We start from the raw sequence: 14,408 nt of genomic DNA on the forward strand, positions 1-14,408 counted from the left end.
TACAATCATGTCTGAAGAAGGGTTTCAGCCCGAAATGCATAGATGCTGCTGCACCTGCTGAGTTTCTCCAGCATTTTTGTGTACCTTTCATGTTACAACCAAGCAGTTTTATTTCCAGTTTTCTCAAAAGTATATTGTTGGCATGCCATATTCCAGCAGAACATATCCTTGTAGATCTCTCAATTTTGAGCTGCAGTTTTAAATCGGGCAGAATTTGTAACCACTTTTTTTCCTCTTAGTACAAAAATGGTGGTATCTAAGATTTTATCCATAGGTGCTTTATATTTTGCTTTAATTCATCGATTTGCATTAATACAAGTTGGCTTAACTAAATCTGCTGTCGTATTCCAACAATACGTTTGTTATAGGATGACCCAAACGGAATAGCCAATTGATGATGTATTCAGTGACCTAAACCTTGATATTACTGATTATTTTTATATATGAAACGTATCAAATTGAATCTATAATTAAAAATTCACACTAATAATGTTAGTTAATCACTTAGACAGATACATGGATAAGTCAAGTCAAGTTTATTCGTCACATACACATACGAGATGTGCAGTGAAATGAAAAGTGGCAATGCTTGCGGACTTTGTGCAAAAAGACAAACAAACAAACAACCAAACAAACTACAAATAGAATGTAACAGAATCACATATTCTTTTTCATATTAAATATTGTGGGCGGAAGGAAAAAAGGAAGAAAACAGCAATTTTAATTTAATTAATAAAGGTTTGGAGGGATATGGGCCAAATGCAGGCCAATGGGACTATCTCAGGTGAACATCGTGGTCGGCACGGAAGAGTTGCGTCAAAGGGTCTGTTTTCATTCACTATGAATCTATGACAATAAAATTACAAATGGAAGTGTTGATGTGGCAGATACGTTTGTTAGGTAGTTTCAGGTTTTTGTTGTGTTGCACACACAATGTTCATTTACAAAATCTTAACGAAGGGAATTTTGCAGTGCATTGCTTAGAAATCTAACTTGTAGAAATCCAACTTTATGCAAATTCTCCCATAACTTTTATGAAGAAGCATAACAAATAATATTTAAATGTTTCATCAAATTCATTCACGTGGATATAGTAAATGTTCAACTAGTTAAATTATAACTCAAGCCAATTACATTATAATTAAATAATTGAACAATGCTTTTAATGTTGGTTGTGTTATATTGCCCTCTGCAGGACTGCGTATCAAACAGGATCTGGTAACCAGTTACCCTCAGGTGGTGGTGGTTAGAGTTCCCACCCCTTCAGTACAGAATGACAGTGATATAACATTACTGCGCCACCTTGAGAAGATGGGCTGTCGTCTAGCCAATCGTTCACAGGCTATATTGCACTGTGTTAACAAGTTCTGGACATTCCAGGAGCTAGCTGGTCATGGAATACCTTTACCTGACACTTTCTCTTATGGCAAGTATAAATGGATCACTTTGACCCTTCTGTAAACTTCTAAGCAACATTTTATGTTTGTTGAATTTAGCAGCCAAGTAAACAATTAAAATCCTTTGACAAAGCTACTGTTTAGATACCACTGGTTCCTGTAATCCAATGCTGTGACTAGTATTGTCAGTAGAGGGCATACCGTATTATTAAGTTGACAATTGACCATGGAAACAACACTAAATTTATAAAATGCATATGCTTGCCATTCTTGATCTTCAAGTTCTTTTTGATTATGAATATTGCATGTCCTTGAAGACTTCCAACCAATACTTTTCATGCTGTTTGCATCAAAGACTGAGAGCTGAAGCATTTGGGACCAGAATACCACACTTGTGTATGAAATGGCTGGGTGCAGTAATTTAAATGTAGTGTGGCCAGTGGAAGGCAAAGATTGTTTCAAATTAAGATGTATGTATAATATTTTGTTTATGTTAAGTAAGGTTGGGACAGTGAGAGGACAGAATGGCAAAATATTTGTATTTTTAAAAACCACTGAAGTGGGGAATTGTGGATTAAAGCATTTGTAATCATGTTCCTATTTGCACAATAAATTTATATCTATTTTTACGACAGGTGGCCATGAAAACTTTTCAAAAATGATTGATGAAGCTGAGCCTTTGGGTTATCCAGTAGTAGTTAAAAACACACGAGGCCATCGAGGTACAAACTATTTTTCATTTTGTAGTTCAGCACAAGCACAGTAAAACACATATAAATTTAATTCCATCATTTTTATTAATCACTTATGTTGAGAACAAATGATCATTGATGACCATTTTATAAGCACAGATTGTGCAGAATTAGATTTTATTTGGAGCCCTCCTGCCTACCACAGGGTTACAGCGCAGTGTTATTGACACTAACTGGAATTTTGCCACATCAAACCCCAAAATAATACATCCTAGATAATACCTTGATATCTATTTTGTGAATCCTATCTAGAAACACACCATCTGGACCAGAGGCAGTGTCATTTTTAAAACTTATCTGTGGGAAAATTGTATAGAGGAATATCATTGTTAGCCCAGAATAGGCTCAAGCAAAATTTATTAATGTCAGCATTATTATTAAGAATGGGAAAATGCGATGTAAAATGCTTCTCCAGACTATCTAATTCTATGGGACACCAGATATCTTCTGGCTGGTTTGCAGTCATATTTCCCACGTGAACTATGTGGGTTACGAATGGTCCTTGGGAACGGATCTGTGCCGTATCCTAAGGAGAACTTGTAGATCACTCTAACAAATATTACCAGATGATGCTGACATTGCAAAATTTGGCCTGGCACATGCATGGAGCGTCAACTTAAGCACAGTTTTAGATTTCCTACCATAATACCATAATTTATATAATACGTACATTTTAGACTGATCCTTTCTTAGTTGCTATGCAGCAAAGTAACAAATGAACAAACTTTTGGGAATTATAAAAGTCTCATTTTATTTTTAATTTCTGTGAGTAAGCCATGACAAATTATAATATTGAGAAACAAGGAACTGCAGATGCTGGTTTACCGAAAAGGACACAAAGTACTGGATTAACTCAGCAGGTCAGGCAGCATATCTGGAGAACAAGGAGAGGTCCATGTTCTCAAGAGATGCTGCCTGACCTGCTGAGCTACTCTTTACTTTGTATCTTAAATTATAATATGGAGTTGTCTTGTGGCTCTTGGTGCTACTTTTTAAAATTCTAAAATGTATTCTTTATGGTTCTGATAGAAATTATACATTGTTACACAGTGGAATAGATTGTAAACAGTGTTTACTTGTTTGTCATCCCCCCCTTCAGGTAAAGCAGTTTTCCTGGCACGGGACAAGCATCATTTGACTGATTTATCTCACCTAATACGACATGATGCTCCATACCTTTTCCAGAAATATGTAAAGGAATCCCATGGGAAGGATATCCGTGTGGTGATGGTAGGAGGCCGTGTAATTGGTGCGATGTTACGCTGCTCAACTGATGGAAGAATGCAAAGCAATTGCTCACTTGGTGAGATTTTGCACTTTAGAATGTTTGTACGAATACTTGTGGTTTCCCCATCAATATATGTTGGTAAAGTCAATATGAAAATTGATTATACAGACCTTAATTCCCAAGTTTAATAGCCCTGGGTTAAGATCAGTATATCAGGAAATGTTATGGAACTTTATCACAAAATAAAAGCTGTCCACAATTAAGTCTGACTTAATTTGTAATTGATGCTTCCATAGAACTAAAATGGTTATAAGGGGGAGGGGGGGATGCCAGAGGTTCTTGCTTTGGCATTTGAGACAATCATAGAGTGTGGCCCAAATCCTTTGTGAACCAACATTGCTGGGATTCAGCCTGCATGAACTGATTATCCATTGATAATTTTTCACCGTTAACTGTACTGATTTTTAGCAGTAATTGTAGATCAGTTGATGGTGTCGAAAATTGAAACGTTGCTGATGTCCAATTTTCTTGAATACTGAACTGATATTTTAATTTTACCTTTGCTAGGAGGTGTTGGTGTGCTGTACCAGCTGAGTGAACAGGGCAAGCAGTTGGCGATCCAGGTTTCCAATATTTTGGGCATGGACATTTGCGGTATCGATCTTCTCAGAAAAGATGATGATTCTTTTGTAGTATGTGAAGCCAATGCAAATGTGGGTTTCAAAGCCTTTGACAAAGCTTGCAATCTGGATGTAAGCAGTATCATAGCGGACTATGCCCTGTCGTTACTGCCAAGCAGACTGACCAGGAAAATGTCACTTCTTTCTGTAGTTTCCAGTGCTAGTGAAACGAGTGAGCCGGAGGTAGGAGCTCCAGTCAGCGCCATTCCGGAAGGTGTATTCACCATGAGTGTGGGATCAAGTTCCAGTGAGAGTGACCCCGAAATAGTGGAGGTCAGGGATTCTGACACTACTGCTTCCAGGTCCATGCACACTGTACTGCCTGAACCAGGCTACAACATGAACAATCTCATAAATACTGAAATTAAACTATTGAGTGAGTGAGATGAGAAAGCTCTACTAATAGGTATAAACAGGGGTGCTTTCCCAGCTCAGCTGGAGAAAAAGGTAAAAGAATTAACAGAAGGGACACGATCTAATTTTTTTTTCTCCCATATTAATCATTAAGTCTGAGTTTGTGGAAAAGCCCAGACTGATGACAACCATCAATCCACTCCAGGTGGGTTATGCTGTCTCCATGCCATTGAGGTGGATGGGTGGGAGTATTCATTAAGCACACCATGTATATTTAATTCAGTAGCACTATAGGATGAGTTCAGTTGATTGGTTAAAAAGCATGGCCTTGCCAATAAGAAGGTAGCTGGTTAATGTCTGAAGGCAGAGACCAGTTATTGTTGTGGAGAAAACCCTCCCATCAGTGCTATTTGGGAAACGCATGGCCTTTGCTTGACACCTTTCTATGTTGACATGGTTGTTATCATGAACTTCCTGTATTTGGAATCAATCTCTTGCCTCTCTACAATGAACTGCCCATCCATGTTATTTTCCTTTCCTTAGATTAGGTGCTACTCATACCCCTTGTTTTTCTGTCTACTGTATTAACAGTGCTACTTGGACTGCACATAATTTAAGCATTTTTCAGGAATTTTGGTGGGAACAATTTGAACTGATGGGCTAATTAACAAATGGGTCAATTAGTATTCCGGAGCATAAAGTCACTAACAAACTTGGATATTTTAGCTGTCTTCACAGCTTAAGGATGGAGCAAATACATTAAATTAAAGTTAAATGATAGCACAAACCAAAAATAATATAAGCTGCAATTTCAATTCTTCTCTCCCTTTTTCTCGAAAAAGAAAATCTTTGAATTGTAAGGTTAAAATGCTGATGAGCAAATAAATAAATGTCTGCAGAAGATGAATGACATACAAATTAATTGGCAGTGTGAAAAATGACATGGCTAATCATTTAATATTCTTAATGGGCATTGAAAGTTGGAATATGATGTTGCCTACCAGGCTAATTAATGGATGAAGAATGCATCTTGAGGGTATGGAAAAACAAGTTGCTAAGAAGAAGTTTATCTTTGTTTTAAAGTGAGAGAGCTACTGAGAGGAGATTCTATTATGAGATTGATGAATTCTTCATTTTACTTGTCAACTCAGTTGATTAACTTGTAGTTCCATAAAAACAATCTTAGGCATAACATTGAAGTATCAGGGAAATAAATAGGTTGAGTAGTCTCACGCTTTGATGGAGAAAATCTTTTGGTTCATGACTGACTAAGTTAATATGTGGTTTGAATGCATTATGTTACAGCTCCAATGCTCTCCATCATTTTAATTTTGGTTGCTAATACTTGTACCAACATTGCAGTTTAAGGTAAACATAGACTGTCCTCTTTGAAGCTTGTGTCCCCAGTGTTTTTACCCTGAATAATATTGTTAAAGTTATGGGTGAAGTGTTGAAATGCATATCTGCATTTAACCTGCGGATTTAATTGGCGAAATGCACAAGGTGCAGAATGCATAGAGTTTAGTAAGAACTAGAAAATTATCATTTTACATGATTGTTTGCAAATTGGATGTTTATATCTCAAAATATTGATTATCTGTCAGGTGGGTAATATCCACAAAATGTGCGAATACAGAGGATTGACTGAATTATTTCAGGCATGCCAGAAGTCAGCTCCAACTTCTTGAACAATTGTGCTTCTGCTGTGAAGAGATAAAGTAATTGTATTTATAAATTATATCTTCCAGTATAATTCGCACAACGTTGCCATCAAGTTGTTCTTTTCAAATGTCAGTAATTGTTGGTGAGATTCAGTGCACATTTCTGATTGTGTGACTTCTGGCGGTGTGTGTAAATGTCAGCAAGCCCAAGTTCAGACACTTTAAAAGTACTAGTATTTACAAGGTAGTAACTTGATTTTAATTGAATCTTAGTTGAATCATAAGCTTATTTCACCATACGGTTATTAATACTGGCAATTTTAAACAAGAGCCATCAGCATATTTAGCGATTGTGTCATGAAAAATCAATTAAAATGGCTCTGTTAAGTGGCAGCTGCTATGTCGGGTGAGAAGGTACATACTAACCTAGTCAATTCATTAAATATACCCATTTAAGAAACAGATAATTATTGTAGTATTTAAAACAAATATTACATTGAAGTAACTTGATATCTTGAGTTATATGTTGACTAAAAATCTCGAAGCAGATGCAAATAATTTTGCATATTAGCTCTAGACGGTTGAGTGCATTTACGCGGAAGATAGTATGGCACCAATATGACTGAGCATATGTGTATAGAGCGTTACATTTGACTTTACTGTGCCTGGGCTAGAGGGACAAGGCAATTAACCTCAGCAGGAAAGTATGAACAGTAACAAAAGATAAAAGCAGATTTGATTTTAATTTCTCCACTGGTATATGTAATATTTTGCTTTTGACTCCAAGTCAATTAGCCCACTAACGTTTGCTAATCAAGCTTGAAGTTGAATTGCTGGAGGGAAGAACCATCACCTTGTCTTCGGGGAAGTAAAGATGAGGGAGAAAATTCAAAATTTAAAACCACTTTTGCGAAGAAGTTGTATAATCTCAACAGGGGACAGTAACTTTTATTTGCAGGTAACAACGTTCATTGCAAAAACTGTTAAGCTTTCATAATCGTTCTCTTTTTCCAAACACAGAACTTACCAATGTTCTTTCTAAAGGAGTTATTTGATTTCCCTGTAAATATATTTTAAGAATAACAAGGTTTTTATCAAGATATAAATGTAACTGAATAAGTAAGGTATGCTTTAACAGACACAGTTAATGACCCCATTCTTTGTTTTCTTTGACTATTGTTACTTGTAAATAGTTTGCTATCTCCTGCAAAATTGTGCTTCACAAATTTTGAAATTTCTGTCATCTATGTTAATGTCCAAGATTGTGATAAATGGGTGGGAGGCTTCTGTTGACAAAGGAGAGATGTGACTAATAAAGCAGATGCTGCTTTTGTGTGAAATTGGAGAGCTCCAGAACTGTTGGAAAATCGCATTGGAGATGGTTTACAATTTAAGAGGATGAAGTACCTTCATATTTGCACAAATATGTCGTGTAAATTTTGCGTTATTAATTTTGTGATGCTAACTGAAGCGTAACAAAATAAAAAACTGCAGCTCAAGGTGAAAGTATTTTAACGTAGTAATGGAGAAGCATTGGAAGTCTTTTGATGCTTTGCCTCATCTTTCAGTAATTTAAGATTTTACTGATATTTTTACTTTTAAACTATTCAGAATACCAAGACAAGTTGGTTAATATAATGCAGCATTTTGTGCACTGGATGTATCCTGGTTATAGTAAGATATTAAAACTAGGTAAACCGGTGAGTTAATTCATGATATGCAGTTAGCTATTGACCAAATAGTTACAGCTAAAATCTCAAGTGTTTTTTGCTCTTTATGTTCTGCAAATGGTGATTTTAAACATGTAAACAAATACAATGAATTTTCAAGCCATGCACACGCAGAATTTATTTTAAGACATGAATTTCTTCACCTGTGCAATGTTTTTTTTTATGAATTGTGTTCCGAATGTAAATATCAAAAAAGTGCCAGGTAGTTATCAGTTTGAAGACGGGTCCCATATCGAAACGTCATCTGAACATTTCCCTCCCTTGGGAGAAACCAACATCAGATAAGATTTGTTATTAATTATGACATCCACCTGTCCAATAATTATAGAGTGAAATGTTGCACAGTTTTTATACTTAGACATTGGCGGAGACGTTATCCTATCATCCACAATTCTCTTTCATTCCAGTTTGATTAGGAGTTTAAAACATTGGAACAACAATATTATTACTGACCGTTGGCATTTGTGCCACTTTAGCAAGGATTTTTTAAACATAATAGTAGAACTTGTAAATGTTGCTTGTCCTAACTTCAGCACAATAGAAAAATGGTTTCCATTAATTTGGAAACACATTCTGAAATTTTGACAAATAAAGCAGACTCTCCACTTTACCGAAAACTCAACTTGAATTCCTGATTGTAAATGTTTTATCACAGTCCAACACTTGTCTTTTTGCCCTATGTAAACTTAAGAGCAGTTCATTTTATAGAGTGTAAAACAGAGGCAACTGTGCCAACCCTGATATTGGATGTGTTTCCAGACCGAGGGGGAACATTAGGAGAAACCTTGTATTATAATATACCCTAAGTAGTATATTATGCAGATGTAGGTAGGAATTAAATTTAACTTGTATTTAAGAGAGAGAAAAATATTTGAACATCTGAAAACTGAATTTATGCTTTTACGGCTTATTTCATAAACACAATGTTCTTTAAACATTGGGATAGGAATGGGAGGGAAAAGTATGAAAATGTACACTTTATGAATAAGCTGAGTGTTCTGGTGCACTGAACTGTACAGCTGTGAAGTTTGAATTTATTGATGGTATTACTAACTGCTTTTCTCTGTAGAACATTGTGTTTAGAGCAAAGTATTTTGTGAAAGTATGACTGTGCATGCTAGACTGGGTGCCTTGTTCAAATGGGATTATGAAGCAGTTGTCGAAAGGCCACAAATGAGTTTTGGGTATAAGGCATTTGCACAACCAGCTGTCCTTGACAACATTAGGAAAGTAACTGAGGCAATTTCAAAGAACAAATCTTGGAAATTTGTGCAACTTAACCTTTACCAAGATGATGGTTTGGAAGATGTGCATTACATTTGTTTTCACTGGCCTTTGTTGGGGGTAAAGCAGTATCAGGTGCTGCATTTTCATGTTTTGTGGAAAATAATTTACTGATTGTTTCTCTTTAGGTAAACTACAGTGAAGTGATGGCTGCTGCATTTTCAACCCAGCAGTTCAAAATCTATAACCCTGACCTTACATTGCATTTACACATTCTACAAAAGGGGCTGTGAATAGCATCTAGCAACAGTGATATGTGTAATTACATTGTCTTCAGGATCAAATTACTGGAGTTGCAAATAGTCAAAATAAAATTGGAATATCTGTTTTGTTCAAAATAATATGCTATACCCTTGGGCTGCAGTCCTGAATGGTGCAATAGTAAACTGCACCAAAAGGACATTGTACATAAGCTGACGATTTTTTATAGACCTAAATTTGTAGCTTTTTTTGATCTTGCCCAAATGGCAGCTAGAATTTGAAAATTTATAAACTTATGTAAATTTTTCATGTTTTGTCACAAAGCATATTTTATAAACACTTTTTTAAATCATTTGTATTTGTTTTTAAGTATTGTTCCACTGGTGAATTGTCATCTGGTATGAAAGGAATCTGAAATAGAAAATGTTCTACTTGTAGAGCTGATTCCACATTACGTGATACCTGTGCAGCCTGGTTGACACCTGAGTGACCGCAGCCCAAAGGTAATGAAGCAAATGGTAACTTATTTTCCAATAGAAGTACGTCAAGATTTTGTTTCTGATAATATGAGTGATATCTCTGTCCATTAATACAAACTACCTTTTTTTTCCCCATGAAGAGACAAACTCTTGGCCAATCTCATTCTTTTTGGACAATCATCTCATTCAGCTAAGGGTTACCAATTGTATTATTTTTATTATTCTGTGTGAGTGTGTGAGAGAAGTGAGCACATGCATGCTTTGTGATTGTACAGCTATTAAGAGTGTGGTTAAATGGTTGACATGCATTGTTTGAAACATTTGAAGGACTAATGAGATCGATAATACTTGGTAGTGGTTTAATTATCATTTGAATGGGAGTAAACTGAATTCTTAAGATCAGTATTGCACTTTTCTTCCCTATGTACAGTGCCCTCCATAATGTTTGGGACAAAGACCCATCATTTATTTATTTGCCTCTGTACTCCACAATTTGAGATTTGTAATAGGAAAAAAAATCACATGTGGTTAAAGTGCACTTGGTCAGATTTTAATAAAGGCCATTTTTACACATTTTGATTTCACCGTGTAGTGTTTATACATAGTCCCCCCATTTCAGGGCACCATAATGTTTGGGACACAGCAATGTCATGCAAATGGAAGTTGTCTTGTTTAGTTTTTTGTTGCATATCCTTTGCATGCAATGGCTGCTTGAAGTCTGGAATTCATGGACATCACAAGTTGCTGGGTGTCTTCTCCGATGATGCTCTGCCAGGCCTGTAATGCAGCCATTGTTGGCTTATGCTTGTTTTAGGGGGTAGTCCCCTTCAGTTTTCTCTTCAGTATATAAAAGGCATGCTCATTTGGGTTCAGATCGGGTGATTGACTTGGCAACTCAAGAATTTACCATTTTTTAGCTTTGAAAACTCCTTTGTTGCTTTAGCAGTATGTTTGGGATCATTGTCTTGCTGCAGAATGAACCGCCGGCCAATGAGTTTTGAGGCATTTGTTTGAACTTGAACAGATAGAATGTGTTTATACCCTTCAGAATTCATTATGCTACCACCATCAGCAGTTGTATCATTAATGAAAATAAGGGAGCCAGTACCTTCAGCAGCCATACATGGCAGGCCATAACACCCCCACCACCGTGTTTCACAGATAAGGTGGTATGCTTTGGATCTTGGGCAGTTCTTTCTCTCCTCTATACTTTGGTCTTGCCATCACTCTGATATAAGTTAATCTTCGTCTCATCTGTCCACAAGACCTTTCTCCAGAACTGTGGTTGCTCTTTTAAGAACTTCTTGGCAAACTGCAATCCGGCCATCCTATTTTTGCGGCTAACAAGTGGTTTGCCTCTGTATTTCTGTTCATTAAGTCTTCTGTGGACAGTGGTCATTGGCAAATCCACACCTGACTCATGAAGAGTGTTTCTGATCTGTTCGGACAAGTCTTTGGGGATTTTTCTATATTATAGAGAGAATTCTTCTGTCATCAGCTGTGGAGGTCTTCCTTGGCCTGCCACTCCCTTTGCGATTAGTAAGCTCACCAGTGCTCTCTTTCTTCTTAATGATGTTCCAAACAGTTGATTTTGGTAAGCCTAAAGTTTGGCTGATGTCTCTGTAACAGTTTTATTCTTGTTTCTCAGTCTCATAATGGCTTCTTTGACTTTCAATGGCACATCTTTGGTCCTCATGTTGATAAACAGCAATAAAAGTTTCCAAAGGTGATGATGGAAAGACTGGTGGAAAGACTAGGTGCTGAGAGCTCTCTTATACCTGCATTAAGGAGCCAATTAAACACACCTGAGCAATTACAAACGCCTGTGAAGCCATGTGTCCTGAACATTATGGTGCCCTGAAATGGGGGGACTATGTATAAAGACAGCTGTCATTTCTACATGGTGAAACCAAAATGGATAAAAAATACCCTTTAATAAAATCTGACAATGTGCACTTTAAACACATGTGATTTTTTTTTTTCTATTACAAATCTGAAATTGTGGAGTACAGAGGTAAATAAATAAATGAAGGGTCTTTGTTCCAAACATTATGGAGGGCACTGTATGTGGATTTTGTAACAATTAACCAACTGGAGTTTTATTACATTTGTAGATGGATAAGTCGTTGTGACATGAACTACACAAATAACAGAAAATACAAATGTATGGAAACCTTTATTATCCTAATATTTAAAAATATTCATCTCACTTAAGATTTGATACAAAAGCAGGAAATCAAACAATGAAGGATAAAACATCAACTGAGGATCCCTCTATTTAGATGTGTGAAGAATACAGAATGTAAGCAGAATATTAAGATAAGAGAACGTTTATCACCCCCTCCCACCCTACCCTGTTTTTGCAGTAATGCTGTATGATTATATTCTCAACTTCTACCATGTATTTCCTTCAGCCTCTATGGCACTAAATAAATGCAATGCAAAGTCCCCATAGTAGTGAATATATAAAGATCCATAGGTGTGGGGTTAAACCTCAACAATAAAAACTGTGAACATTACATTTGTTAAACGATATTTAACACTATGACTCCAAGTTTGTGTTTTTTAAAGAATGTTATTAAAGTATTAGCCTTAGCCGTTTTGCAAATATCACGTTGGAGTTTATAGAATGTTTTATGGATCTAGCAGTTTGTGAAACTCCCTCAAGTGGTATTTGAATAATTAGTTGAAACGGCATGGCTGTGATGTTAGTTACATTGATCATGGTAAATACTGTACATATATTCTGTTTCACTTTTCTAGAATGTAATAAAATGTTTCATAGAAACTAAAATCATTTATTAAGCTGAATTGTGCTTTCTAACAAAAATCGAACGATAAGTGAAGGGCTATGTCGAATACGGATGCATCATATGTGTTCTGCAATGAAACAGCCTCTTGGAAAACATTCCGCCGAGATTTTTGTAAAATGTCAACATTAAACACTCACGTTTGAACTGAGAAGTTGGTTTTGAATTTTCATTGGATCCGTATGGCACAAATATGCTCAGAGCCAGTGTGCTTTGTTTTCCATATTTAAATTTTATCTATGATTTACTGGATTACACAGGCAAATTTTGGTCAATCTGTACCACATTGGATGGGGAAACTATGGGCTAGTCAAACTGAAAGTATCTGCATCTACCACCCGCAATGCTATTGAGTTGCAAATCCCTATAAAGCTGGGTAGGATGAAAAGAATCAACTCTCCACGAAACTCTGCTAACTTATTTTCTTAAATCTTAAAGTTGGTTATGTTGCTCTTTAAAAACAATCACTAAAGTGCTGTTGATTGCCGCATCATGTGGATTAATGCAGAGACCCCACAGATGCTTACTCTACTCTGTCAAGAACCATTGGTAAAATGGGGTGGACGGCGAACCGGCCATGACAACACTAAGGGTGTATGTGGTTGGTCTAGGAATCATTTGATAGAAATCTTCCGAGTTACAGGCCGTTCTGCCCAGTTCCAGATCTTAATCAGTTACCTTGTACATTATGGATTTTCAGTTTGCTTGTCTGGGCTTTGTTTAAATAAGATTATATCTGTTTCTAACGTTCTTCCCGGCAGTCAGTTCCAGCTCCAGGTTTTATTTTGGCTCACTGTCCCCACCTTATCAATGCTTTTTAAGTGCATAAACAGTAGAAACAAGAAGCTGCAGATGACAGTTAATACACAAAAAGGACAGAAAGTACTGGGGTAACTCAGCGGGTCAGGCAGGATCTCTGGAGAACATGGATAGGTGACGTTTCGGGTCGAGACTGAATGTCTGAAACATCACCTATCCATGTTGTTTTTCCCGACCAGAGATGCCGCCTATCCATTTTCTCCGGAAATGCTGCCCGACCTGCTGAGTTAATCCAACATTGGCAATAGTACAAAAACTCCTTGTTATTACAGTTTTGTCGTTTTTGGTTGATATTCGGGGTGGAACGCAATCTCATAGAGATGTGTTATCAATGCTATTTTCACTTCGACTAAATCAAGTAGTTAATTCCTGTATTTCCCCATCTGTGATTTTTTGCTTTACATAAATCAGTTTTGTATAAATTACTGACTTGAAAAGTGCCTATTAGATGGCTGTGAAACAAACATATTGGCGCTTTACAAATACACGTCTGTGTGGTATGTTGCCAATATTTATTATATGATACTGGCTTTTGACCGCCACGGATGAAACTTGCATCGCCTGACTTGCTATAATTCTTTTGTTAAAGAAACTCACAGTTTCCGGGTTTATTTTAATACATATATTGTTAAAATATTGCATTGCCTCAAGCCACTTCCACGTAAATATTTGATGGTGTAACCGATTCTCCACTTTGGTATTAAAACTGAACATCCCGGCACACTGACATGACAACTTTCAGCATGTGTTAGCCCAGTCGTAGGGGGATGGTCCCTTCCCTCCGGGATATGAAAGTGCTTTTTTAGCCATTTCAAGGAGCCGTTGGATTGTCGAGATCTCATTTTTATCCTGTACGATCAACTCGGTATTTTGTAAAGCCAGTTCTCCATATTCAGTAGCCTACAAAAGGCAAGATACTGTATTAGAAGTTACAAAAATACCCCATAAGGCAGACAAAAGCTTCTTTGATCTCTGAACTGTACAGTGAAAAGCTTGTGTTGCGACCTAACCAG

The 14,408-nt window shown here is 36.6% G+C and overlaps 2 protein-coding genes across 5 annotated transcripts in view; one reads left to right on the forward strand and one right to left on the reverse strand.

The window, feature by feature from the left end:
* Positions 1–12,730, forward strand: part of rimkla (ribosomal modification protein rimK-like family member A) — a 46,511-nt gene extending 33,781 nt beyond the window's left edge. For both annotated transcript variants that reach the window (XM_055659105.1, XM_055659104.1), the window contains exons 3-6: positions 1,196–1,426; positions 2,033–2,119; positions 3,249–3,452; positions 3,945–12,730. In XM_055659105.1, the coding sequence (XP_055515080.1) occupies positions 1,196–1,426; positions 2,033–2,119; positions 3,249–3,452; positions 3,945–4,441 (1,019 nt within the window). In that variant the 3' untranslated portion in view covers positions 4,442–12,730. The remainder of the gene's footprint in view (positions 1–1,195; positions 1,427–2,032; positions 2,120–3,248; positions 3,453–3,944) is intronic.
* zmynd12 (zinc finger, MYND-type containing 12) overlaps positions 1–14,408 on the reverse strand; it is a 35,516-nt gene that overhangs the window by 6,928 nt on the left and 14,180 nt on the right. The window contains exon 8 of one of the 3 annotated variants that reach the window (XM_055659109.1): positions 7,940–8,062. The exons of 1 other annotated variant lie outside the window; for it this stretch is intronic. In XM_055659109.1, coding sequence (XP_055515084.1) covers positions 8,012–8,062 — 51 coding nt within the window. In that variant the 3' untranslated portion in view covers positions 7,940–8,011. Of the gene's footprint in view, positions 1–7,939; positions 8,063–12,720; positions 14,296–14,408 lie in introns of those variants that run through there. One more of the 3 variants, XM_055659107.1, reaches the window with a different exon arrangement.

The sequence above is a fragment of the Leucoraja erinacea genome, chromosome 30 (assembly GCF_028641065.1).
Source record: "Leucoraja erinacea ecotype New England chromosome 30, Leri_hhj_1, whole genome shotgun sequence".
NCBI lineage: Eukaryota > Metazoa > Chordata > Chondrichthyes > Rajiformes > Rajidae > Leucoraja > Leucoraja erinaceus.